Source organism: Rhinolophus ferrumequinum, chromosome 3 (genome assembly GCF_004115265.2).
Source record: "Rhinolophus ferrumequinum isolate MPI-CBG mRhiFer1 chromosome 3, mRhiFer1_v1.p, whole genome shotgun sequence".
Classification (NCBI taxonomy): Eukaryota; Metazoa; Chordata; class Mammalia; order Chiroptera; family Rhinolophidae; genus Rhinolophus; species Rhinolophus ferrumequinum.
The window spans coordinates 67,373,602-67,400,737 of record NC_046286.1 but is presented as its reverse complement, the minus strand read 5'-3'; the positions used below and the strand labels follow the sequence as shown (position 1 = coordinate 67,400,737).

The window sequence follows — 27,136 nt, the reverse complement described above, 5'->3', positions numbered from 1 at the left end:
TGTTTAGTGCATCTTCCCACTAAAAAGAGGATGGCTTGCTTGTAAAGCAGATAGCTGCCATCTTCCCATGTGCTGCTTTGGGTGACACAAAATGCTCAGCACCAGCAAACAAAACATTGGAAGCAAAACAGAGACCATTCTTACCTTTGTACTAGTCCAGGATTTGGTTACTATGAAATTATGGCATAAAGAATAATGGAAATTATCAGAAACTAGAGTGTATCTGGAGTGTCTATGACACAAGAGCTCTGCCAGAAGATCCCAAAAGCTTTCCCAAAAGAGATGAACAAGTCTTGGATACCCCTAAAGCCGAATCACAACAAAAGCATTCTAACTTTGCATAAAAAAATCTTTGTATTGACAGAATCTAATATAATACTGTGTTGCTTTATAAGTTAATTTGCAAATTTGTTTATAAGATATCTTTTTGTTATATGAACATGTGATATTTAGATATTACAGTTATATATCTATAAAGAAGAAATAAAATGATCAAATATATTTTGTATAACTTCTATATAAAAGGCATTGGATTAGGCTTGGCTGGGCTTATAAAAAGTGAATAAGATATAAATTTCTGTTTTCAAATAAACTCTCAACTGGACATGTTTAAATACATAATTAGTGAATTGACACATAATGCTGAGGAAGTCATCCAAAGTGCAGCACAAAAAGACAAAGAAACAAAATATTTTAAAAATCAATTAAAGAAAATAGAAGACAAATTAAGCAACTCCATCATCATCTAATAGGAGTTCCAGAAGAAAAAATGAAGGAATAGGCAGAGAAACAATATTTGAAGAGAAGTAACTGAGAATTTTGCAGAATCAAAGATCGTTTTCACATTAGAAGAGCATTAGATGTTATGAGCAGCGCAGATAAAGATAAATCCACACATACACATGTGTGGATGTCTATACACATCAAAATAAAACTGCAGAGCATGAAAAATAAAGATATTCTTAAAAGCTACCAGAAAGAAGAGATACATAACCTACAAAAGAATGACAATAGACTGACAGGAGATTTCTCATCAGTAACAATAGAGACTTGAAGATAGTATCTTCAGAGTACTTAGTACCAGTTAAACTGTCACTCAAGACAGAACAAAATAAAGATGCGTTAGACTAAGGGAATTTACTACTCACAAAATCTCATTAAAAGGATTATTAAAGAGTGTATTTCAATAAGGAGAAAAATGAACTCTGAGGAAAGACATGGGAGTTAAAAATAATGATGAATACAAATATGATTTTTAAAAGATATTCCTTTAATTATTAGAAATACTACTTTTTAATTTAAAAGATACAACTAAGGCAGTACATGGTTATAATAAGATATCACTACTAAAATGGCTAAAATTAAAAAGACTGACTATACCATATGTTGGTGAGGATTGTGGCATAACTGGAACTCGCACACACTGATGGTGGAATGTATAATGGAACAACCGCTTTGGAAAATTGTCAGTGTCTTTAAAAGTTAACTATACATCCACCATACAATACATTCATTTATCTCCTAAGTATTTACTCGGGAGAAATGGAAGCATATGTCCAAATGAAAACGTGTACATGAATGTCCATTGCAGTTTTATTTATAATAGCTGCAAAATGGAAACAACATAAATGTCCACCAATAGGTGAGTAGATCAACAAATTGATATATATCCATATAATGGAATACTAACCAGCAAGACAAAAGGAATAAACTATTGATACACACAATAAAAAGAGTGAATTCAAAATAATTTCTTGAATCAAAGAATTTAAGCAAAGGAGTACACAATGTGTGACTATATAAAATTCTTTAAAAATGTAAAGTAATATACACTAACAGAAAATAGAACAGTGCTTGTCTATGGAATGGAGGCAGAGAAATGAGAAGAGAGAGATAGCAAGGGGCATCAAAAAACTTTTGGACATTGAATAAATTTGTACCAGAAGATTTTAATTTATAGAGGTGACTGAGAGAGGCCAATGCCATTGAAAGAAGAATTTATTGCTTACATTTACCAAGAGAAAGGGGCATGCCAAGGCCACACAGCGCCACATGCAGATGCACCAGGTTTGGTCAGGAGGCAGAAAGACAGAGAAGAAAGCCTAGGCCAGGGCTTTTACTGGGGTTTCTGTGGAAAAGGCAAGACAGGGCAGGGAACCAGCTTACGACTGGCTAGTTTAAACAATTCTGGCAGGCTTTGGAGCATAGGGGCTGATGCTATTTGTCTGGTAACTGCGTCTGGGTTGAACTAGAGCAGGGGAAACACTGGTTTGGTGTGTGAGAGCTAAGAAGGTAGTTCAGAGTACGGGCTCTCTATTGCAAGGGAGATGTAAATTACTTTGGCTGTTAGTGTGAAATGCCTGTTACTAAATACAGTGCATAGATTATTCAAAGAGCAGAGAAAATAAAAGGAAAGATCGACAGGAAAAGAGATAATAAAGAAAGGGGAAAGGATGGCAAAAACACAAAAGAATGGTAGAAATAAGACCAAACACATCAATAACCACACAAAAAATTTTTGAAGAACTGACGATTACTAGGTGCTTACTACATGTCAGGCACTGTTTTAAGAGCTTTATCTTATTTAATTCCCACAATAACCTTATGATGAGGTACTAATGTTATCCTCAGCTTTTTTAATGATGAGAAAACTGAGGTATGGAGAGATTAAGGGAGTTTCACGTGACCACACAGAGATGAGTGGAAGAGCCAGGATTAAGACCCAAGTGGTCTGGAACATGCTCTTACCACCACACCAGAGCTGGAGTAAACTCATCTACAAAGTGATTAAAAAACAGACTCATACTACTTACAAGTGACACGCCTAAAACTAGACTACACAAAGCTTGAAAAATAAAGGTATTGAAATATATATCACTGGGAATAATATTAATACAAGTAAAACTGAACTAAAGGCAAAAAGTATGAAAAAAGCTAATTTTGAACACTGTCATAATAGAAAGAACAATCCATTATGAAACATGACAATCGTCAACTTGTATATCTGTGACTGCATAACTTTAAAATATAGAAAGCAAAAACTGATAAAAGTATAAGGAGAAACTCTTATAATCATAGAGCAAAGTTTTTAACATATCTTTATCAGAAATGATTGGTCAATAAACATTAGAAAGGGTATAAAAGTTAGGAAGAACAAAATTATTAGGTTGGTGCAAAAGTAATTGCAGTTTTTGTAATTGTTTTTAACCATTTAAACCGCAAAAACTTTTGCACCAACCTAGAAAGCTTTGTCTAAGATACATATAGTATCCCGTATCTTAAAAATAGAGAATGAACATTTATATAAGTTCCCAATAAATCATTTGCCAACACATATTGATCATGTACAAGATCACAAGAAAAATTTCAGCATTAATGTCCAGTAACAAAGAAACAGATTTAAAAACCATGGTAATAGAATAGGGGTTGGTAATCTATGGTTCAGGGACCAAACTGACTTACTGCCTGTTTTATATGACTTTTGACCTAAAAATAGGTTTTACATATTACTAAAATGATTTGAAATAAAAAAAAATTTGTGACACAAAAATTACATTAAATTTAAATCTCAGTGTTTATAAATATTTATTGGTGTGATATATAGATGATGTATTGTAGAATTATACACTTAAAACCTATGTAATTTTACTAACCATTGTCACCCCCAATAAATTTAATAAATAAATAAATACATATTTATTTATTTACTTATTGGTAAATATCCATGCCTATTGGTGAGATGTCTACAGCTGCTTGCTTTCCCACCATAGCAGCAGAGTTGAGTAGTTGTAACAGTCTGTACGGCCATAAATCCTAAAATATTAACTATTCAGCCCTCTACAGAAAAAGTTTTCTGACTTCAGCTAGAGCTGTGAAAATAACTACAGTGACAGCTATGGATATGTATAAATCTTAAAAATAACTTTGAAGGGAAAATACGAGTTGTAGGATATATGCAGTATGATACATTATGTAAAGTTTTAAAATAAAATATTACATATTCTTTATGTTTGCTAACATGCACAATTTTAAAACATGCACAGGAATGATAAATATAAAATTCTGGGTAGTAGGCCACTGAGGAGGAAAGAATGGGATTAAGGAGGGCACAGGATATTTCAGCTGTTATCAGGACTACTTTATTCTTTAAAACAAAGCCTGAAGTATATAGGCAACTGTTGAAAGATTTAATGACTTCATGTGCGGTACCAGAGTGTAACTTATCAAATGATTGTGAATGATTACATCTATGAGTAATCAATTTTCTTTTCAATTTGTAGCCAAATGGTCTCCTTGTAAAACATAGCTCGCTGTTGCCTGTCTAGCCAACATATAAAATGTCTGCTGCTTCAAGAGGGACCCACCAGCTCATTCACTGAGTGCACGCGGGCACATGGGTAAGGGAGATCAGGTCTTACAGCTAGAGCTGTCCTCCGGGGGTGCCAAGCAAATCAACAAGTTTTATGTAAAATCTGGTTAAATTAAACATCAAAAGCAGCCTTAAATAGAAAAAGAAGTTGCAGAAATTTAACAAGCTCCTGGACAGATGTTATGGTAGCTCAAAGTGGCTTTGCCTTGTCTAGAGTTTGCGGATGATCTCAGATGGTAATCATTTGGCTGACAGGACAGTAGATATCCTTCTCTTTTAGTATCTCCCCAAGTCTCCACTCAGCTGCCCAGGTAATTCCCAAAGGAACAGTATAGGGGAGTGGCCCAGTTCACCATTTACTTGGGTTGGTTTGATACTGCAGAAGCAATGAGAGTAAAGAAAGGATATTTCCAATCCCAGCTCCGAATTCAGTCCTAGGCCACCGAAAGAACTCTTAATAAAAGAGGAAAAACTTTTCTTCTGCATTATTTTTAAATGACTCTTCTCTCTAATTTGCTACCAAGGCAGCCATCATAGGTCATCTACATGTTTGAAACCACCTCTGTGCTTTCTTCTATTTAAGGGAAGGGTGGTTATACATAAAAAGAAGGAGCCTGTGGACCACATGCATCACGTGGATCATAAGAACTGCTGAGGGCAACTGCATTTCACAGTGTGCGAACCAGCAAACCAGTGTCCCAGAGCCAGCGCCTACAGCTGTACTTGTGCAGACTCTTACACAGCAGCGCCAGACAGGGACTCCTTCCTTAAGCCTTATGGTCCTGGCTGCAGGGCCAAGGAGAAGGGGAGACCTATCAGATTGGAGGAAGAGCTGGCTTTTCCCAATGTACCCATGATGCCCTGGATTCTCACAGTGGCTCTGTTACCACACCACAGTCATTAGAGTTTAGTAAAACTGATTGCTGTACCATCTCTCCCCTCCCATTAAGTCCACAGGCCTTTTCTATGTTTTTCTCAGGGACCTCGCATCCAGAGTCCAGAATTGTCCCAAACTGGGCCTAGCAATGATGTAGGTAGGATCTGCCGGCAGTTTCTGGGTGTGGGCCAGGATCGTGTCTCATGTACCCAAAGAATGGACACACAGACAGGGAGAGGCAAAAAGTTGTAAAGGAAGATAGTTTATTAGAGGCAGGGAAAGAGATTGCAGCTCCTGAGCGGGAGGGGTACCCGAAACTGGGAAGCCCAGGGACTTTCCCTTGCCTGCTTGGGGGGGGGGCTGGTGCCTTTTAATGGAATTCATCTATCAGGTCTGTCCTGTTTGTCCATCCCCGAAGGGATTAACGAACCAACCCATTCCTATCTATCAGATCTGCTCCTTTGTCCGGCCAGAAGGGATTTGAGATAATTTATTAACCTCAAAGCACATTCTCATATCTCTGTCCTGGAGTGAGGGAGACATTCCAGAACCTGGAGTTTCAAGCTATGGCTGCTTTTTTGTTTATTCCACCAGGGACCTTCCTGTCTACCTAGCAACATACTAACTAACCTGTCTCAGCAACATGCTGTCACCATACCTTAGCAGCTTTTGTGAATCTACCTGTAAAATATCTTGCTGTAACATTACAGTGTGTGCAGAAAAAAAAATTTTTTTGTTTTAATTTGCAGGCAGCAAATTTAGCCCAAATGCCTTTGTTGCCTCCTATCCAGCTAAATTGGAACAAATTTCTTAACCTTTCTGACTTTTAGATTCCTAGCTTATAACACGGTAATGATGACAGTACTGACTACTTCACAGATTGTTGAATTAAAATGACGTAAAGAAAGTGGAAACCGTGTCGTAAACTGTAAAGTTTATATAAATATAAAGTGCTATTAATTTGCTACAGTAAAGCCCTCCATCTCCTACAACCCAGCAAAACTGATTTTCCTGAGAATGGTGTCATAGAACATAGGCATTAATGGAAATGTCTTAAATATTGTAGAATTCCATTCAGCTGCAAAAATAATCTATAGTAATTAGCATTTATATCGTGCATTATAATGTAGTTTATAGCACACATTATCTCTTTGATACTCACAATTATTCAGTGAGGTGGGTATTATTATTGCCCTTTCACAGATGTGGAAACTGAGCCAGAGAGCAATAAAATGGCTTGCCTCAGTCACACAGCCAGAACTGCAGCTTAGCCTGAGCCTCCCAGATCCTCCTAGGCTCTTTCAACTACACCACACTCTTCTTCAAAGTCGTCAGTAGTCTGTCACTTTATAGCAAGAATTTTCCAGAACACATAGGCCTAATTGACTCAAGCTGTAAGAAGTAAGGAATCACTTTCTTAAATTGAGTTTTATGTTTCTATTTCTGGAAACATTTTGATCTTCCACACCCTGCAGTTGTCAAGATGAGAGGGTTTCTTGTTTTAACTTTAAACATCTATACTTCTGCATAAATAATAGAGCTTTCAATAGCTAACATCTCAGGTAGGTACTATCTAAAGAAAGCTAAGGACTCGCTTTCTCTGCCAGCCAGAATCATTATATATTATTAAACTGTAGAACACCCATTTTGAGCAACAGTTTTATAAGCAAATATCAGCACCTGATTCTATTACTCCTTCAAGTTGCTGTTTATGAAAAATAAGTTACCAAGTAAATTTGAGTTTTGTAATCACACAAGATGCGGGGCGGGGGGGGCGGTCTGCGATGCCCCAGTATTTTGGGGATAATGTGATGTCCATTAGAGTTGTTGATTAGGTCTGAACCCAGGATTTAGTGCCTATGGATTGCTGATCCTGCCTTGAATTCACACAACAATCAATACAAAGACTGAATAATGCCAACATTTAGATCCATCTTGAATTGTGAAGGTTTCTGTTTGTGATTTTAAAACAATGCCTTGGCATGAGAACAAAACACCACTTTCATACTCCCTTGGGCTAAAGAATTTTCCATAGCTGGTGCTTCTGGTCTGATTTCCCACTCTCGGCTTTTAAGCCTGTAGATTACAACTCATCCTCGCAGGCAGTATTTATTTGATGTGTGGCTGGTACGTGGCTACAGCACAGTCCTGTTTATGATTGTTCTCTTCAGTTCCGCAAAGAGCAAAAGCAGTAGAGTGAAAAAGTAGCACTTGTGTCTCAAAGCAAGAAGGGACTTGCACAAACAAAACAAAGCCAAAGAAAAGAAATCGAAGATCACAGTCTTCACTTCAAGCACTATGTCTCGCCCTGCACACAGAAGACCAGAATACCAAAAAATAGTAAGATCTTTTTATAAACATATTTTCGAAGACATTTGGTTCTAGGTCAGAGAAAATATTTTCTTAAGTGATTTCTGATTTATTTTGAAAGGTGACGTTTTAAGTAGAGTTTTTCAGTGGAACAAGGGAGCATTTAGTGGATTATAAATGACACCTCTGGGAATAATTACAACAATCTCTTACATACTGTAACAGAATAATCAATTCTTTTTTTTTTTTTAGAATAATCAATTCTTAATACATATTTCAGGGTCTTCTTTTCTGACTAATTATATTTACAAAAGTGTCAAAATTTTTCTTGTCTTTACAGAAAATATGAAAAGATTAAGCAATTCTTTGTATTTCATACTTGTGTTATAATTTGTTGTATTTCATACTTAATGAAATAGGAAATAAAATGTATAGAAAATAGTGGATTATATAGTAAATTAAATAGGAATAGGTCATCAAAAACTCGGTATTAAAAGATTGCCTTTAAAACTATATTTCCTAGTCTTAAATGTAAGTGGTTATTATTGTAATTTGGTATGTGCTGCTATCTTTTCTACATATTCCAAGTTTAGAGTTATTTTTAAAACTCAATTATTTGCAGATTAAATGTGGATATTCTTCTTTAATCTTAATCCTTTTATTATAGTTTTAGGCATTCAGAAGTTGCAGATGTAAAAACTCATCATTAAGCTTAAAGCTTTGTTAATTATTTCAGGAAACTGATGGGCATTGCATAAAATTAAGTAATTTCAGTCACGGATACTTAAAATTGTATGACTAACCCATGCACATCCCCTTTGGAAATGCCTGCAGATGCCGCTTCTGGCATTTTGGGATCTTGATTTATTTTTGTGTGGGGCTCTCAAATGCTAATAAAACATTGTACACAGTTCATATTATACCTAAATCAATTGATAAAAACACCTAATATATCCCAAAACTCCTGAAATAATGGAGTTTTATTTTTCATATATGGAAATGATTGTTTCAAAAACTGATAAAGTTATGTTGACATTTTTTGTGATCAGAAAATGTCATTATTTCAGCTTGGCCTGAATTATAAACAGGCACAATGCTGAGACTCTAGCATAGAGGGATGGTATAATTTTCTGTCCTTTTCAAATTCTTTTGTTTTACTGCTAGTGATAAAACCATGTTATCATTCACTTTCTGTCTCTTTCTTTTTCACCTTTGTTTATGTTTATGCTGTAGCATTGACACATAGCAGTAATTTATCTTGGCAATGGTTCCTTATATGTTAGGCAGATATTTCATGTATAAATTACAGGCACTTCTTGTGACTTATGATTAGGTTCTTAAAATAAGAACAGAATTAAAATTGAATACATCGTGACCCTTTCGTGATTTAACAACATTTTGTTCAAATCACTTACTTTACGTCCCTTATTTTCTAGTAGAAATATTAATGTACTTATTATTTTTTATACCTGAATTGTATATGTTAGTGCCTTTAATGTGATATCAATTAACATAAAGTATATTCTGCATACATTTATGACATTTTGATTTATATTTTTCAACATAAACTATGTCTACATGTGCTGTATAATATTTAGATTCTAACCAGTTAAAACTTCTTTAGTGATAATAAATATTCTACTTCACAGAAAAATAATTGGTCATGATATAAACCCATACAAAAGGGAGTGCACACAGGTGGTATCGGGCCAAATTTGGAAATATTTGGATCAAAATTACATAACATTTTTTAGAAGCCACTTCGTTGAATAAACAATTTTATTGGTTTGTTGAGCCATTTCTGCCCATGATTAAAAAAAAGAAATGGAATACATATTATCAAGCCTTATCTTCCCCTCCATGGTTGGCTATCTAAGCTATCTGGGCCTAGAAATAAGGATACCTCCTCTAATGTGGAATCTACATTTGAACTTTCATGAAAATACAAGATTATGCACAAAATAAGATTGTTTTCAACAGTGGTATTCCTTCCCACCTCCCTCTCTCACCCACTTTTACTCCAAACAGTAGCTTCTTTTGTGCACCTCAGAGATAATTGCTATGTTAGAGTGGGGCCTACAGTCTCAGACTCCATATTGGCTCTCCCAATTGCTAGCTAGTTAGACAAGTCACTCAGTTCTCCTGAGGCCTCATTCCCTCCTCTGTAGAAGTGAGAGCATTGGAAAACATTATCTCTAACATCCCCTTTCCTTTCTTAGATAGTATTCAGTAATAGTCATAAAACAGACTTTTAGAAATGGATTGATTGAGCTTTGTGTTTTCTGTTTCCCATAATTTCAACCTATCTATGCTAAACCAAACCTAAATTATCCTCAGTTTTGACTTTAATTCACTCTGAAAGTAAGACATATTTTTGGAGATCTATAAGGAAAGTGAAAAATATCCTTTTTTCTTTAAGTATAAAGAAAAAAATCATAAATTTGTTGCTATAATTGGGTTTATCCTGATGGTCTTCTTGGCAGATCTGGAACCCATTAAGGATTGTGCAGACTCATAAGAAGTCTCACCCAGTTATTCTTCCAACCAAACACATGGGCAGTTATACCAAAGGACATTCTAGAACAACAGGAATTTATATTAGCAATTAGTATTTTTTTAAATTTTCTCCATGAAAATATGTTGCCAGTTATATAATATATAAGCAAATGCATAGAAAGATGTTCTCATGTTAAGAAATTAATTTTATTTCACAGCTGGTTTTCGCCCCAGGAATGTATCAAATATGGGTGTAATTTGTTGTCAATAGTGAAAATTGTTGCAATAATTAGTAGGAGGGTGGAAAAAACGAACAGATGATCTGGAAGGCTATTTCTAACTAGAAAGTTTTGTAAATAAAGATAGAGTAGTATATTGTTTATAACTTTGCCTGTAATGTAAAACCATCTATTTTTCTCCAGAACAAAGACCTCTTTGTCCTCACCTATGGAGCTCTTGTTGCACAACTGTGTAAGGATTATGAAAAAGATGAAGATGTGAATAAATATTTAGATAAAATGTAAGTAGAAGCCTTTCATTCTTATAGAGTGTGTACATTGTTTCTTAAACTCCTCTGCATTTTGTCCACATCTAATGACTTCTTCTATTTCAATAAATAACATCTTAAAGCGAAACATACTTTCTTACAGCTGCCATTTGGGTAGTCATAAAGCATGAAGTAGTAGGAAGAAACTTTTTCCATGAATATCAAGCATGGAATGTTTTCTTTTGAGTTGGAAATCATTTCTTTGCTAGGATGTGGTTGAACTGAAATCGTTTTTGTTTTTTTTTAAAACAATATGATGTATTATCAAATTTGCTTCTTTTCAAGTCTTTTGTTTGAACATTACTCCTTGCAATATAAACACATGCTTACATAAGCATAGACCATCTATGGAAGGATATGCAAAAATTACTAATGGCAGTTGCCTGAGAGAACTGGGAGATGAGGGATTATGGGTAAAAGGGAGATTTACTTTTTCTTATGTAGTGTTTTTATTATTTGGACACTTTTACCATTACTATGCTTTACTTAAAATACATACTAAATAGAGGAACCCACTTCTTCCTTTTAAAATAAAGTGTATCTTCATTAATGGAAATTCCTTCTGTACAAATTCAGCCTTTAATCAGAATAATTATATGATCATCAGATTATTGCCCAATAATAAAATATCTGCCAATATTTTTTGAAACTTTTAACTATGAATCCTGAAAAGGATTCTAACAGGGCAATGACTGCAAAACCTGTACTACTTAGAAAATTTAGTTAGACAGGTTGAATGGGAAATTAAGCCTAGTTGAACATTTTAGAGCTTTTTAAAAGGGTTCGTTGTATTTTTAGTTGGCATACAGGAAAAAAAAACACATAAAGAAAGCTTGAAAGAATTTTTTCTCCCAAACCCTTGGTTTTCTCCCTTTCTACATGCTTATCCTTTTTCTATTGAAAAGTTCTTTTTCATTGTCTTGTATTTATTTATTTTGATCCACGTACTTTAAAAAATTTTTTTTTAATTTCCTCTTAATTAATCAGGAGCACTTCCTCAGTTAAACTGTCTGTAAAAGTGGGAGCTGTTTAAGATATTTTACACTTAAGTCATACTTAAACATGTGATATACAGAGGATGCCAAAAAATGTATATACATTTTAAGAAAGGAGAAAACTATTAAAACTGTACTGCTCAATATGTACCGATAACAAAAGATGAATACAAGTCACATTTGACTTCTGCAATTACAAGAGGTGCTCAGAGTGGTTACCATCAGTATCCAGACACTTCTGATTACGGTGAACTACTGGCTTGAGCAACACTGACCAAAGTGTCCACTTGTACACATTTTTGTGGCACCCCCAGTATAGCATTTCCAGAAGTTACATCATTTTATTTAGCTTATGTTAAATTTGCATTGTTTTGTGGACCATTGTTAGACAATGAAGATATTTATTTATTTGACTAAAAATATACCTCTGGTTAGATACTACTTGAATGCCCATTTTAACAAATATGAGTGAAATATTAGTTAAAGAATAATTTTGAGAGGCTTCAGAAAGGACTTGCCTTAAGAAAAACCATAATTCACATTTAGGTTTCTTTAATAGCTTCTGCTAAGAGCGTCTTACATTTTTAATTTGATATATAAATATACAAAATATCTTTTTGCAGAAACCAACCCTTTGACCAAAGCAAGATATATATGCAGACTGACCATAACACTTTGGCTTACCATCACTGTTCCCGGTGGCCCAACTTGTGCATATGCATAAAAATGAGAAAACACTAGAAACATTTTTAAAATCCTGATAACTTTATTTCTGTAAAGTATACGTTGTGCTTTTTAAAAGACTTTTCAGTGTGAACTTCCTAACTAGAATCACAAAACATTTTTTCTTGAAAGTCAAGTTAGCTAAACTGAATGTTGCTATCCACTCAGAAATATACATAGGCTATCTCATAGATTTAGTGAATTCATGAGCACTCTGACATCAAATCAGTCTCCCTCAATCTCCAAGTCACCAAATATCTCCCCCCACTTTTTAGACCCTATGAGGTAAATATTGCCTCTACAAACTAAACTCTGCAAAACAACTCTGGTGTTTTGATCTTGTTGGGCCTTCTGTTGCTCCATTCAAATCATTTCACTTGTTTGTGTACATGTGGCTGTGGAATTAAAAGATCAATTTTGAGTCAGTGGTTTGGCAAAAGCAGCCTTACTCTTTTTATTTCCACCGTTAGGTCATTTATCCTCAACTAGATTGAAAGTTCTTAGGTTTACCTTGTTGACAGTGTCTGCTCAGCCATTTTAGCTGCATACTCAGTTGCATGATCACATCTCAACAAAATGTTTTCAGAATTGTACTTCAGGTACTACGAACTCAAGCTATTCACTATGCAGTGGAGCTAATACAAATACTTTTTCTCAAGTCCCAGAGATTTAGTTTCCCTGGAATGAAAAATGAATTTTCTGAACTTGGCTTTTTCTCTCTTCACTGAAATTCAGAGTTCTGGCTGCTGAAATCTGCACTGGCAACAAACATTGATTTCTCTAGTCCCTTCTTCCTCTCCTGCCAGATCCTATGCCAGACATGCCTACCCTCCTACCATGATAACTATGCTAAGAGAAGAATGAGCATCCGGTACCACACCTAAAGCAGGCAACAAGTTAGCTGGACTCTCATTCTGTTTCTGTCAACAGCTAAAGATGAGAAAGTTAGCTGCTAATGAGAAACATTAGGCTACAAACACCAACCAACTTTCTTTACCTTTAGCTTACACTGTCAAGTTTGGGCCAGCCTTGACTCCTCAAATTCCTTTGCTTGTAGACTAGTTAATATTTCCTGAATGTGTTGCTCTCTTTTTCTGTGGTCTGTGGGACAAAGAAGGAGCCCACTGCCAAATAGCCATTTGACTTGTCACGTTTGGTTTAGTTTGTTATCCACTTGTGCAAGTGCTAAACAGATGAATCCATTCTTCAACATTGATAAACTTCACTCATTACTCAAATATAATTTTCAGACCACAATCTTTCATCCACAGGGGATATGGTATTGGAACACGGCTGGTGGAAGACTTTTTGGCTCGATCTTGTGTGAGAAGATGCCATAGTTACTCAGAAATTATAGACATAATTGCTCAGGTAAATGTATTTTTTTTTTCTTTTCTTGCTTTCTTTTGTTTTTTTTTTTTTTTTTAGATCTGTCAATATGTTTTGAAAATCTTTGATTCATCCTGAGTTTGGTGGTTTTCTGCTCTGCCTGAACAAGTTCCATCCATCCATTATTAGGTGCTAACAGAGGGGATTCTGATAAAAAAGCATTTTATTTTAGCACAGAGATAAAGCTATTGTGAACAGAAATAAATGCTTCTAGGCATTTAAGCATCTATCGATTTTCCTGACCAAATGGTATGTGTGGAGTATATGTCCCACACTGGGAAGAATGTTTTCAGTAGGTAAACAAAGGGGAATGTAATAAGGCAGGCTTATAACATGCATGCCCCAAACCAACTTCTTTATGTAATCATTTTCAGCACGTGGAAGGAGGTAGCTTTTGGCTGTCTCAGAGAATATTGTTGTAGCCGTTTCATTCCCGGAGCAATGTTTTCCCAAGAGAAAAACATTTCCCATAAATGTACACGTACGTCCTCTAAGAACTTTCACAGCTCTGATATATGAGAGACAACTTGGAATCATCTGGGACTAGCTCAAATTCCTTAGATATAAAATGAGATTGGGAAATGCATCCTTAGCCAGAATTCTTTTAATCTGCAGGCCTATGGTTATTAACCTAGTGTTGTTCATTTGTGGGAGACGTTGAACAGACGCATGGATATGAGATATTTATAAGGTCCAGATATGCTGCCTTCAGGTTCTCATAACTGACTGATTAAATCAGTCTCATTCTTCTTTTCTCGTGTGATCCTTAATATTGTTATACATTGCCATACTGATTCTTCACATTAGTGGCAATAATCATTCCACACAGTGCTTTGTGGTTCTAAATGCAGTTTTACGTAGTTTTTGCCTTCCATCTTTTCAGTATCCCTGTGAAGTACGCAAGGTAGGAGTTGTTATCTCCAATTTCCAAATAAGAAAACTGAGTCCCAGAAAGAGTATGATAAGAATTACATTCCAGTGTATGAGAAAAAAATTTATACATTAAGAAACACCTAAATGAAAGATTTTTCCACTTACTGTTATTATTACTTTCATTGTTTCATGACTTATGAATCATGAAGTTGAAGTTGAAATCTAAGTCTTCAAGTCCTAGTGCAGTTTACCACACTAATTAACTCGTTAAAATATTGTTTCTTTCCATAGTTGCAGAATATAACTAAGATCTAGAAGCATCAGTTTGAAAAATTAAATAATTTTTCACTAAACCAATTCTATGTGTAATACTACAAGAATACTAGCTCTTTTAATGGAAAGTAAATATTCAAAATATATACACATAGATGGTTGTGTCTATTTCTGTAAAAAGTGCCCTTGGAATTTTGATGGGGATTATATTGAATCTATAGATTGCTTTGGGTAGTATAGACATTTTAATAATATTAAGTCTCCCAATCCATGACCAGGGAATGTCATTCCATTTGTTGTCTTATTTAATTACTTTCATCAATGTTTTATAGTTTTTAGTACACAAATCTTTCACCTCCCTAGTTAAATTAATTCCTAAGTATTTTATCTTTTTTTTAGTGCTATTGTAAGTAAGATTGTTTTCTTAATTTCTTTTTTGGATAGGTCGTTGTTAGTATGCAGAAATACAACTGATTTTTGTTTGCTGATTTTGTATCCTGCAACTTTTCTGAAATAATTTCTTAGTTACAACACTTTTGTGTGTGTGTGTGTGTGTGTGTGTGTGTGTGTGTAGAGTCTTTAGGGTTTTCTACCTATAAGATCATATGATCTTCAAAAAGATATAATTTTACATCTTTCTTTCCAATATTGATTCCTTTTTTTTTTCTTGGCTAATTGTTCCGGCTAGACTTCCAGTATTATGTTCAGTAGAAGTGGTAAGAGTAGGCATCTTTACATTGTTCTTGATCTTAGAGGAAAAGCTTTCAATTTTTCATCATTGAGTATGGCAATGGGGAAAGGATAATCTCTTTAACAAATGGTCTGGGAAACTGGATATCCACATACAAAAGAATGGAATTGAACCCTTACCTTACACTGTACACAAAAATCATCTCAAGATGGATGCAAGATTCCTTTTTATCAATGAAGAGAATATTTTGTCACCCTCACCCTTATTTTGTGCAGAAGGGATATCTCCTGGTCTTTATATTTTCCTTCAAAGGCCTGATTTTCTCTCTCTTAATCTTTTTTACTTCTCCAGCAAAATGTTCTTTTACGTGTGGGAATGATGTCACCCAATTGAGGAACATTTTAACAGAGACGAAGGGTCAGACTTTAGTTATGTACTCACCCACTGATGCTTTGCTTATAATTAGTACCTTTTATTAAAAGGTTTGGCCTTTGCCAGCACTATCTCATTAATCTTTGTAAACTCTCCTTACAGGAAGCAGGTGTCAAATATTACAGTCAGTTTTATAGAGAAGTGGGCAAGGTCAGAGGAAGTTTACCATGGTTACATGCTGCCCATGGAGCATAGCAGGGTCAAGAATAGAACTAATGGTTGTGACTTTTGTTTGGCTGCCCTCTCAGACCATGTATTTATACCAAACACCACCATGAGTCCCAGAAAGCATCCTTCTCCATGCTTAGCTCCTATTTACCATGGCTTCCAGAACTCATTGTCTCTGTCCTGATTCCAAGAAGGAAAGACAGGGAAGAATGCATTTGAAGAGACTTGACTAGATGAAGAAACCTATGTGGAGATGAGTGAAGTGAGTACTCTTAAGAACTAGTTAATGAAAGACTACACGTAGGAACAGGTCTCCTGACCTCGTGCTTTACTCTATACTCCTCTGCCTCTGAGAAAGGACCATTAATGTAACTCCAGATACTAATAACATCCCCCTCTCTTTTGTTTTCCTTACTTGGACTTTTCCAAAGGGAAGATGACTGTATCACTAAGCTTCTGACAATTTTGACAGGCTTTAAATCTCAAATTACGCCATCTAGTGGTATGAAAAGAAATCCCATGACAGGCCAAATCATTGATCAAAAAAAATCTTCAGTCAGTCTTATATTTTGTATAAAAAGGAGATGACGAGTCTCGAAGTACAACAAATTTTAAATAAGACACATAATTTATAAAAATTCTGTTATAATGTGATATTGAAAAATTTTAGTAACATAGAATTTTTCTGAAGAAAAGGTAAAAGTAATTCCCACCTATTATCTATTTTTCCCTTACAATAGGCTTGTGAAGTAAAGAGAACATCTATTATTAGTCCCATTTTACCAATGATGTAATTAAGACTTAGAAGACATCACCATGGACAAATAGTAAGAAGATCCAGCTTAGAATTTATCTCTTCTAACCTGATTCCAGTGCTTTTCCAAAAAAAAAAAAAAAAAAAATCATTGTTTCCTTAAAAATACACCTTTGAAGATCTCCTATTATGATCACTGTTTTGAGAAAAATGGAAATGTGGAATTTGCAGTAGAGTTACCTTAGCTAATTTTAGTTGTAATAATGAAAAATTAGAGAGTTTAACTGTAACAGGCATAAATCTCTCAGTTTATTATAAGAGCAAGTAGAATATACAATCATACCTCTCCCTGGTCTAAGGTCTGAAAAACACATTTTTAGTTACACAAAAAACGTATTTCATGGTTTCCAAACATATTTATGATAAATTTTTATTATTAGGAGAAGCTAATTAAAGATAAACTTGATCATTTAAATTAAGATGATCAGAAAGGTCAGGCTTGACAAGAAATGTAATGTTGCCTTTTAAAAGTAATTTAAACACAAGGAGCTCTGATCGTCATCAGGTACTGAGCAATAGTCTAACCAAATCCAATATAGTAGAGATGAAAAGATAGGAGGCCTCATCCTGCTGAACCACCTTCCCACTGTGTGACCCCGAGCAAGTCATTTAGCCAGGCTGAACCTCAGTTTCCATATTTGTCAGAAGAGACCTTGCAGCTACAGTCCTTCTAATTTTCAGGTATTGCTTTCTCTAGCTAAAATCTGGACACAGAGTTATAATTATAAATAGCTGAGTGGCCTGGGTGTAGCTTCCAAAGCCTCCCTCAGAGCATCCATACCTTCTAGTTACTTGCAGAGTTAATGAGTGCTTGGCCTAGCACAAACTCTGTTCATCAAAGCCGGGAAAGCTTCTTATTGTCAGGACAATGTTATTACGATAGTTGTTCTGAGAGGTATAGAGGGAATTTAACATTTTTTCAGTATAAACATCACATCATTGGTATTGTCACAGTAGGATGAAATTTCGCAATAGAGAAAAACATGATATAAAACATACTAAAAACATAAAAATACTTTTGATGAGAGACAACCAAGATGGCACAGTAGGTAAACGCTGTGTTTACCTTCTCTCACAACCATATCAAAATTACAACTAATCTACAAAAACAACCATTATCAAGAATCACCTAAAATCAAGTTGAACTGAAGCCTTTCAACTAAGAATGAGCAGAAGTCACCTCCAGGTGGGTAGGAAGGGCAGAGACGTGGAACGGGCTGGTCCCACACCCATGGGTGACCATTAAAGGTTGGGAGGGATATTCCACCTGTGGGAATATCCACCCCACCCCCCAGAGGAGCGAGAGGTCCCAGCCGCACCCCAGCCCAGGGTTCCAGTGCCGGGGAGAGAAGTCTCCATAATTACTGGTTGTGAAAACCAGTGGAGGTTGGGACTGAGTGAGACTGAGTACAGCTGCCCTCACAGGTGCTCCTCTTGAAGGGACTGTGTGTGGACTTACTCACCAATGGAATCACTTGCTCTGAGCTCCAGCACTGGGACAGCGGCAGGGACATATGGTGGGGAACTGAGTTGTCTGGCTTGGGATGGGGGCTGGAGAGGAGGCTTTCTCCTGGACAGGAGAGCTGGTGGAAGCCATTATTTATTTGCTGAGCCAATTCCCTATTCCTCACTTGCTGACACAGGTGGCCACTAGCTGTTCGTTTGCCACACCCTGGAGATTTAAGACACCGCCCTGCCCAACTTTTGGGCACACCCAGTGGCTTTCTTGGGCAGACCACCTTCCTTGGCTCAAGCTGCAGACTTTCCTAGGGTCTCTCAAAGGTTCACCGAACCCAGACAAGCAGCATCTGGCTTGAGTATGTCCTGTACCTCTGGCTGAGCAGCTCTAAGCTGGCATTAGTGGCAGCTGGCCTTCGTTCACGGCTTGTCCTCTTAAGGCGCTTCCAAGCACAGCACAGGTGCCAGACATCTGCGGATTTCTTTATGGCTTGTGCTGGCTGGCCCAGCTGGGGCACACACAGGTTGTGGCTGAACTTGACCTACAGTGGTTCCCCTCCAAGGTGGTCCTGCGGCTGGCGCCCCCAGTGGCGAGCTTCAAAACTAGCCAGAGCATTACCCAGCTGCCTTCAAGTACAACACACCCAAGTGGCAGAACAGGCAGGCACCAGAGTCCTGCTGAGGCAGATCCTGTTCTGTAAGATCAGGCCCTGCACAACAACTCTTCCACTGTAGTCAGGGCCAGTCTTCACAACCAGTGAGCCCAAGGGTCAGTCCCTCCCACTGATGTGCTATTATCAACCAAGGCTCAAATACAAGAGGAGGGCACACACAACCCACACAAGGGACACATCTGGAGGGCACGTTTCAGGTGAACAGAAAGACTGTTCCACTTAACTCCATAGCACACCTACTACATAAGGCCACTCTTCTAAGACTGGAAGACATAGCACCCCTACGTAATACAAAGAAACAAATACAGGAAGACAGCCAAAATGGGGAGACAAAGAAACATGTCCCAAATAAAAGAACAGAACAAAGCTTCAGAAGAAGAGCTAAGTGAAATGAAGATAAGCAATCTATCACATGCAGAGTTCCAAACACTGTTTATAAGGATGCTCACTGATCTCCGAGAGAACTTCAAGAGAGAGATAGGAAGCATAAAAATGGAGATGGAAACCATGAAAAAGAACCAGTCAGAAATAAAGGATACAATAATGGAAATGAAGGCTATATTACAGGGAATCAACAGTGGATTATTTGAAGCAGAGGGTCCAACTAGCGAAGTAGAACATAAGGTAGCAGAAAACTCCCAACTGGAACAGCACAAAGAAAAAAGAATCCAAAAAATTGAGGCGAGTTTAAGGGGCCCTGGCACAATATCAAGTGTACCAACATTCACATCATAGGGGTACCAGAAGGAGAAGAGAGAGAGCAAGGAATTGAAAACCTATTTGAAGAAATAATGAAAAAAAAACTTCCCTAACCTGGTAAAGGAAATAGGCATACAAGCCCAGGAAACAAAGAGTCCCAAATAAGATGAACCCAAAGAGGCCAACACTAAGACACATCATAATTAAAATGCCAATGATTAAAGACAAAGAGAGAATCTTAAAAGCAGCAAGAGAAAAGCAGTTACCTACAAGGGAGTGCCCAAAGGTCTGGCAACTGATTTCTCAACAGAAACTTTGCAGGCAAGAAGGGAGTGGCAGGAAATACCCCAAGTGATGAAAAGCAATGACATATTAATACAACCAAGATTACTCTGCCCAGCAAAGCTGTCATTTAGAATTGAAGGACAGATAAGGAGCTTCTCAGATAAGAAAAAGCTGAAGGAGTTCATCACCACCAAACCAGTATTACAAAGAATCCTAGAGGGACTTCTTAAGATAAGGGGGTTAAGGATGGGTGAAAGGAGAAAGGATTAAGAAGTACAAATTGGTTGTTACACAGTAGTCATGGGGATGTAGGGTATAGCATAAGGAATATAGGCAATAATATTGTAATAACTAGGTATGGTGCCAGATAGGTACTAGATCTATCAGTGTGATAGAAGGGAATGGGGTTGGGGGCAGGGTGGAAAAAGTGAAGGCATTAAGAAATACAAATTGGTAGTTAATACAGTATGGGGAATATAATCAACAATGTAATAAACTGTCACATGTGCTATAAACCCGAAGGTGAAGTAGAATAACACTGAATGTCAACTATAACTAAATATATAGGTATATATAGTCATGTGATGTGGACTACAACATAGGGAAGATAGTCAATGGTATTGTAGCAGCTATGTAAGTTGTCAAAAGGGTAGTAGCTTGGGGGGGGTGGGTTATCACTTTATGAGGGGCTTAAATGTCTAACTATTATGTTGCTTTGTACACCTGAAACTAATAATAAATAAATACATAACTAACTAACTAAATAAATACTTTTAAAACTTGAAATTCTGATCTTTAGTTCAAAAAATCGGAACCCAATATACTGTACTTGTTGGAAATTCTGAAAAGCAAAAATGAGATCTTTTCCTTTTAATAGTATAAATTAAAATATTACTTTAAATAATGTGAGCAATGATTTTTTGGTGAGTGATATAAAATCAATGAAATAATTGAAAGGAAATGTTCACAAGAGGCAATATAAATAAAGATGCCTAAAGCAGGGAAGGAAATCTAAATTGTGGGTGTTGTAAGCATAAATTCTAGGGCAAAATATTTAGAAATATAATCCAGAGAGGGGTCTAAATGGAAGATTTTTTTTTTTTTTACTCGATGCATCATTTTTATTTCAATAAAGGGGTCCATTTAAGATTAGAGCTTAATCTTCGCAGAAGAATTCCACCAAATCATACTGGTCATATATATATATATTTTTTTTATCCTGCTTTTGATCTGAATACACAAAATTGCCATGGCTGAATCTATACAAGTTATTCAAATACCTTAAAGCCTAAAACTCCTGAGTCACTTTAGAGTAGTGGCAGGTCCATGGCCATGGAATTGGAAGCTCCACACAGATTTGTACTCAGAAGCACTGACTACATTCAAATCCGACTTTGTTAGACATTTTCAGAAGGATGTGCCTGCCTTGGAATTTTTCCAAGTGAGGGTCCAGTCAGGAGACAGAAACCACGTAATCATTTCAACAAGGTAGGTTTAATAGAAAAAATTATCAACTATTTATAGGCGATTAACTACTAGCAAAGAAAAATCATGCTAAAGAATACCCTAGTGCTGAGAGAGACTTCCCAAAGAAGGAACACATTTTGAAGGGGGCCCTCTTCCCAAGGCTAGGGTTCAAATGTCTTTGGAGAAGGTGTGCTTTTAGACCATGGAAGGTAGACAAAGCCTTTGGGTTCCCAGACTAAGACTAGTGAGCAGGGAATTATGGATCAGAACTAATAAGCAAGAAGCCACCCCCCTCACTGGAATATAAGTGAGCTGAGGCGGACCCCAGTGAGGGAACCATTGTCTAGAACTAGCAAGCTGGAAAATGAGTGCCACCGGTTATCCCATGCACTGCCAGTCATTTCCAGCATGAGCAAATCAAGAAAACATACACTACAGCTAGGAAAAGAAGTCCCTTCCTCTTGCTCTACTTCTGCAGAACCTCTTGCTGGCAAGGGAGAAATGTTTGCAAGATCTAGCTCCAGCATTACAAGCAAGATAATGAAGAGTGGGTTTGGAGATGAGAAGCAATAATCTAACAACCAGCACTAAAGGCCTGAGCCACTGTGATTGTTGCTAACATTTTTATGGCCTTTTTTCCTTTTCTTTCTTTTTTTTTTTAACTTTGGTGGCCTCATGTTTGACTCTACCCAAACTGCTTGCCCACACTGGAACAAATCTCACCTCTACTAGTATCTCTGGCTGGCTGTCATAAGGAAGATGTGGCAAAGGAAGCCAAATTCTTTTCTCACCAGGGTGGTGTCAACTTCCTGCAACTGAAGATGCGAAATAGACTGAAAAGCAATTTTCAATTTTCAATATGCAAACTTTTCTTCTGAAATAGTCTTTCTGTTAAACACTGAAATTCTTTAAAATACAGTCACTGCCTCTTTTTCTACTAATGTCTTTATAGCCAAATCTATGTTCTCTCTCTCCCATGACTATTAAATCGATGATCTCTATTTTACTACTGTTGGAAGTGCTATTAAATGACATTATGGCCAAGAACTCCAGAATATGGTGGGCTGGCCAATATCTTGTGCTGTCTTCCTTGGAATTCCCAGGAAGTGAGGTGCAAACATACACTTTGTTTCATTTGATATTTTATTGTATTATCCAGGGAAGTTATCTTTTATTTCTGGGAAATTTCACTTCCCCATCATGTCTTTAAGCTTTTCAAAGGGAAGGAAAATTCTAGGTATTCTTAGGGTTTGACCCACTGTGCCATGGCAAACCAGAACATTGTAGACATTTGTTACATATTGTTGAAGTGAATTCAGAAAATAATAGATCTTATCACACATCAACATACTGTTGCTCTTCCTATTCTTTCCAGAAGAGGGCAGTAGTCCACGTTCATTTCCAAATGAAAGACTCCTACCTCTTCCCCTCCCAACACTTGCACAAGTTCCCTTATTTCAAGCAACATTTACTATATTGAAAATCCAAAAGGGTCTGGTTGCTCACAATAATAAATCCTCAATAACAAGATTTGAACTGCAATAGAATCCTGGACAGGAAGATAGCCGATTCTTATTAAATAATAGTGAATTAACTCATCTTGGTAATTTTATTGAAATCTTTTGCTTTTCCATTATTTATATGATTGTAGAAAGTTTCAGGAAAAGAAAAAGATTCATTCTTGCTACACTGAGGTCAATTGCGATTACAAAATGCAAGCATTAAATAGGTAATCAAATCATTAGATATTACATTTCCCTAAACTTGATATATTTCTCCCAGTTTATTATAAGGGTAAATAGAAAATACAATTATGCCTCTCTCTCGTCTAAGATCTAAAAAAATCTTCTTAGTTACACAAACATATATTTCATGGTTTCCAAACAGTTACGATAAAAGTTTTATTAAGATTAGCTAATTAGAGATAAATTAATCATTTAAATAAATCACTTCAAATATGGAAAATATTTGAAATGCATCCTAAAATTCATCATGGAGGCAAATTGTGTTAGGTAGACTCCTTTAGGTTACTGGCCTTTGGGTTATGCCAGGGAGAGGTTGATCATAAGGATATTCTAGGACACAAGAGCTAAGGCCTCATGGAAGAACAGAAATTGGAAAAATCCTTCAGTCCATCTTGTCATCTCAGGAGCAGACATATGTGGTTCCCTACGTCAGTCCTCCACCATTTTGATGACTCAACTATTCTCTGCTTATTTTGCTCTTGCAGCTACTTAATAATAGCTTTCTATTCTTTTTCTTGTGTCTACTTCAGTGCTTCTGCTGCCTCTCAGTTCTTGCCTATGGCTTGTGCTTATTCTCTTTTTTCTGGGTATCTTTTGTTTTCTTCCTAATCACCCAAACTGTGGCTTTTTCTGCATGTCTCATATTTAAAGTTCCAAAAAAAGAGTCTCTATCTAAAACCTGTCCAGTCACTCAGTAGCCCTCTGTTGGGTGGAGTTTTCATGCTAGGCCAGTAGCCAAACTATGGACGGGCTGTGCTCTCAAATCCCCATCTTAGTCCATTACCTGTGGCCACAACAGCAGGATAATGAGACACAGAACTTGACCATCATAGGACACTACTCAGGAGGGGGGTTTGGGTATGAAAAACATTCTGAGATTTTCCAAAACAGGGCAAAGTAATTGTCACAGAATTTGTTTTTTTCTGTCTGGAAAATTAGTAACAGTGTGACTAAGTTTTTTTTTTTTTTTTTTAATTTATTTTTAATTTATTGGGGTGACAATTGTTAGTAAAATTACATAGATTTCAGGTGTGCAATTGTGTATCACATCATCCATAAATCACACTGTGTGTTCACCACCCAGAGTCAGCTCCCCTTCCATCACCATACATTTGATCCCCCTCACCCTCATCCCCCACCCCCCAACCCCTTAATTTGGTGGTTACCCTAAGTTTTGAGTGTTACTTTACCTGAGTCCCCTCCTCGCGTTATTCATCTTACTGACTGATGCTGGTGTTTGTTTTCCTTTGTTTCAGAGGCTAGAACTCCTGGATAGAATAGTGTAGCAGGCTCCATTTCACATGCTAACTATAAAGCATTGAAGTAGAAAGAATTGTCTTTGCTATGCATTTTGCAGATAATAATCAAGTAAGCAAATCTTTCAAAAGATAAAATGAAATGTTTTCCTCAGGAAGCATTTCAAGGGAAACCACACTGTTAGTTGAAAGTAAATATTCTGAACCTTTAGCAAGAGTAGGACAGACATTTCTCAGAACAGTAAACTCAGAAAGACGCTTTGGTAGAGGGGAGATAGCCAAATTCTCCTAGGAGAAATGATGTTGTACTACAATAGATAGTATTAGGTTTTCTTTTGAGTTTCTCAGAAAAGAACCAATCAGAAAAGTTTGCTCTGGTTCTCTAATCCTATGGGGCTTATGCTTTTGTTTCTCTTTTTCTAAATCTTTTTCAGTCCGTTCTCTTGGCATTCTGTGTTTTTTCAAAGAATGCTACCTGATTTTTTATGTAAGTAGGAAACCTGCCCAGGTGAAATGAACTTGAACCAGCCATTCAAGTCAGAGACATCAGCATATCTTGTTATTTTTCTTTCTTTTAAAAACAAAATAAACAGCTTTGTTCCTTATGTTTCAATAGTTTGTTTTCCTTCCTTTTTTTTCTTCTGATTATATTTGGCTTCTTTCATTTTCCAAACAACATACATTTTAGAAAGAAATACTTTCTCTAAAAAAAAAAAATCACCATATTTTACGGTTCTGGGTATAAGCCTAAATGCAATGCACCCAGTACAACGCAACACTTGAATTATGTTGACAGCATAAGTCTATGCACAAAACAGGAGGCTCTCTCCTCATACCCCCACCCAGTTCTTTAAGTGAATCTTCCTTCCAAGCACACTCCCCCACACACCCCACCCAACTCATTTTAAGGAATAGACTAAGAAATGAAGCCTCAATGAAAAAAAAAAAAAAGGAGACCTGAAACCTTTTGATTACTAGGCAATCCTTGCCCTGTATTAAAATCTCTCACTGATGTGGAGGACTGGTTTTTGCTGATGATCCTCTCAAAAGGTGATGCGTTCATGCTGCTTTCACATCATTAGGGCTGGGAGCATGTCACTGCCATGCCTAGCTGACAGCATCACCAGATGATAATGTGCCCTGGTTTTACCTTCTGCCTTCTGGGACATAGAGAGGAGGCTCTGTGCTCCCCGCACAGATACTAAAGAACGGCAACTTCCATTTGGCTCAAATCTACTCCATCTCAGACAACTCAATGCTTTATCCAAGATAATCTGCCAGGAAATCCCTACAGTGCAGGGTGAGAAGTGGGGAGAGGGTCCAAGGTGGCTACCACTTATTTCACATACATCAGACAGCCCCCAGTTGTGACTGTGCTAGTTACAGAGATCCCCCAATCCTAAAATATTTAGGTATCTTGCCGCTGTTGTATATGAGAATAATTTGTAAATAAATGCTTGAGAATTTAGCCATTATTGTATGTGCCTCCCTCTCCCACCCAAAAAATTGAAGTGGGAAACTGAGGTACTAAAATGGTAGAGTCCTCAGAGTTTAGCTTGCATTTGTGAGCCGGACATTCCTTACCATGTGAGTCCTGCAAGGAACTGAAAAGGTGCAAGTGAAAGACTCAGCAGGGTCTCAGAAGACCTTTAAATGCAGGTTGACAACCAACAGAGTGGCAACTGGTGACCAGATCCCGGAGAGCAGTTCTCAGCGCAGAGGAGGCAGGAGTGGACACAAGGGTTAAAGCACCATACTTGCCTGATTCTCAACATCTTCCTGGAATGACTGCTTCCTTTAATCCTTCAGCTGAACAATGGAAGCTAATCTGATTAAGCCTAAAATAGAACATGCTTCTTTGCTATTAATCACTATTTTCAAAGGTTAACTCTCAAGTTAGTGGTCGGAGCTTACTGATTATTTTTCCACTTTTTCCAACACATGATATTAAAATAAATGGGAGCCCTTGATAAGCAGAGATTGAATTCCGTGGAAGTCACAGCACACCACACAGCATTCCAGAGAAGGCTGGCATCACAGTGAGCTGAATGTCAGGCCAGTTTCCTACTTAGTAGCAATTTTTTTTTTTTTAAGGAGGGAATAAGAGAGTGGAAAAATTAAAAAGAAAGAAAAATCTTTTATAGTTATACAATTCTCAATATTTAAAAAATGATGACTATTCACAGCAAAAGCAATTCATAAAATATTCTGAGAACTCACCAGTTGGGTCAGAAATATGGCAGACGAATTATTAAAAATAAGGAACTTGTTTAAACAAACATAACCATTTAGTCTTAATTCTCCCCTTTGAGTGGGCAAGAACTGCCTTACATAAACACCCACACTCTTGAACTATTTCCCTTTGTACCTCTGGGTGGGGTGAAAGAAGAAAAGCGTAGGAAGTTTTCTTTTGTGGGAAAGTGTGTATGCATAGCACAAGGTCTATGGATTTTGCAGACTGATTGGGTCTAATCCAACAGATCACATCAATTACTTATGGCAGTGTTCCACTATGAAGGCAAGTCACCTGCAGGAAAATTACCCTCAGACTTTTATTGTGACTACATTTGCGTAACATTAGTTTTCCTCTGGCCC

The 27,136-nt window shown here is 36.8% G+C and overlaps 1 protein-coding gene across 2 annotated transcripts in view; it reads left to right on the top strand.

Annotated features, from left to right (window-relative positions):
- Positions 1-27,136, top strand: part of TRAPPC3L (trafficking protein particle complex subunit 3L) — a 55,418-nt gene that overhangs the window by 4,050 nt on the left and 24,232 nt on the right. The window contains exons 2-4 of one of the 2 annotated variants that reach the window (XM_033102895.1): positions 7,418-7,586; positions 10,475-10,572; positions 13,589-13,688. In XM_033102895.1, the coding sequence (XP_032958786.1) occupies positions 7,545-7,586; positions 10,475-10,572; positions 13,589-13,688 (240 nt within the window). In that variant the 5' untranslated portion in view covers positions 7,418-7,544. Of the gene's footprint in view, positions 1-7,363; positions 7,587-10,474; positions 10,573-13,588; positions 13,689-27,136 lie in introns of those variants that run through there. The other variant, XM_033102894.1, reaches the window with a different exon arrangement.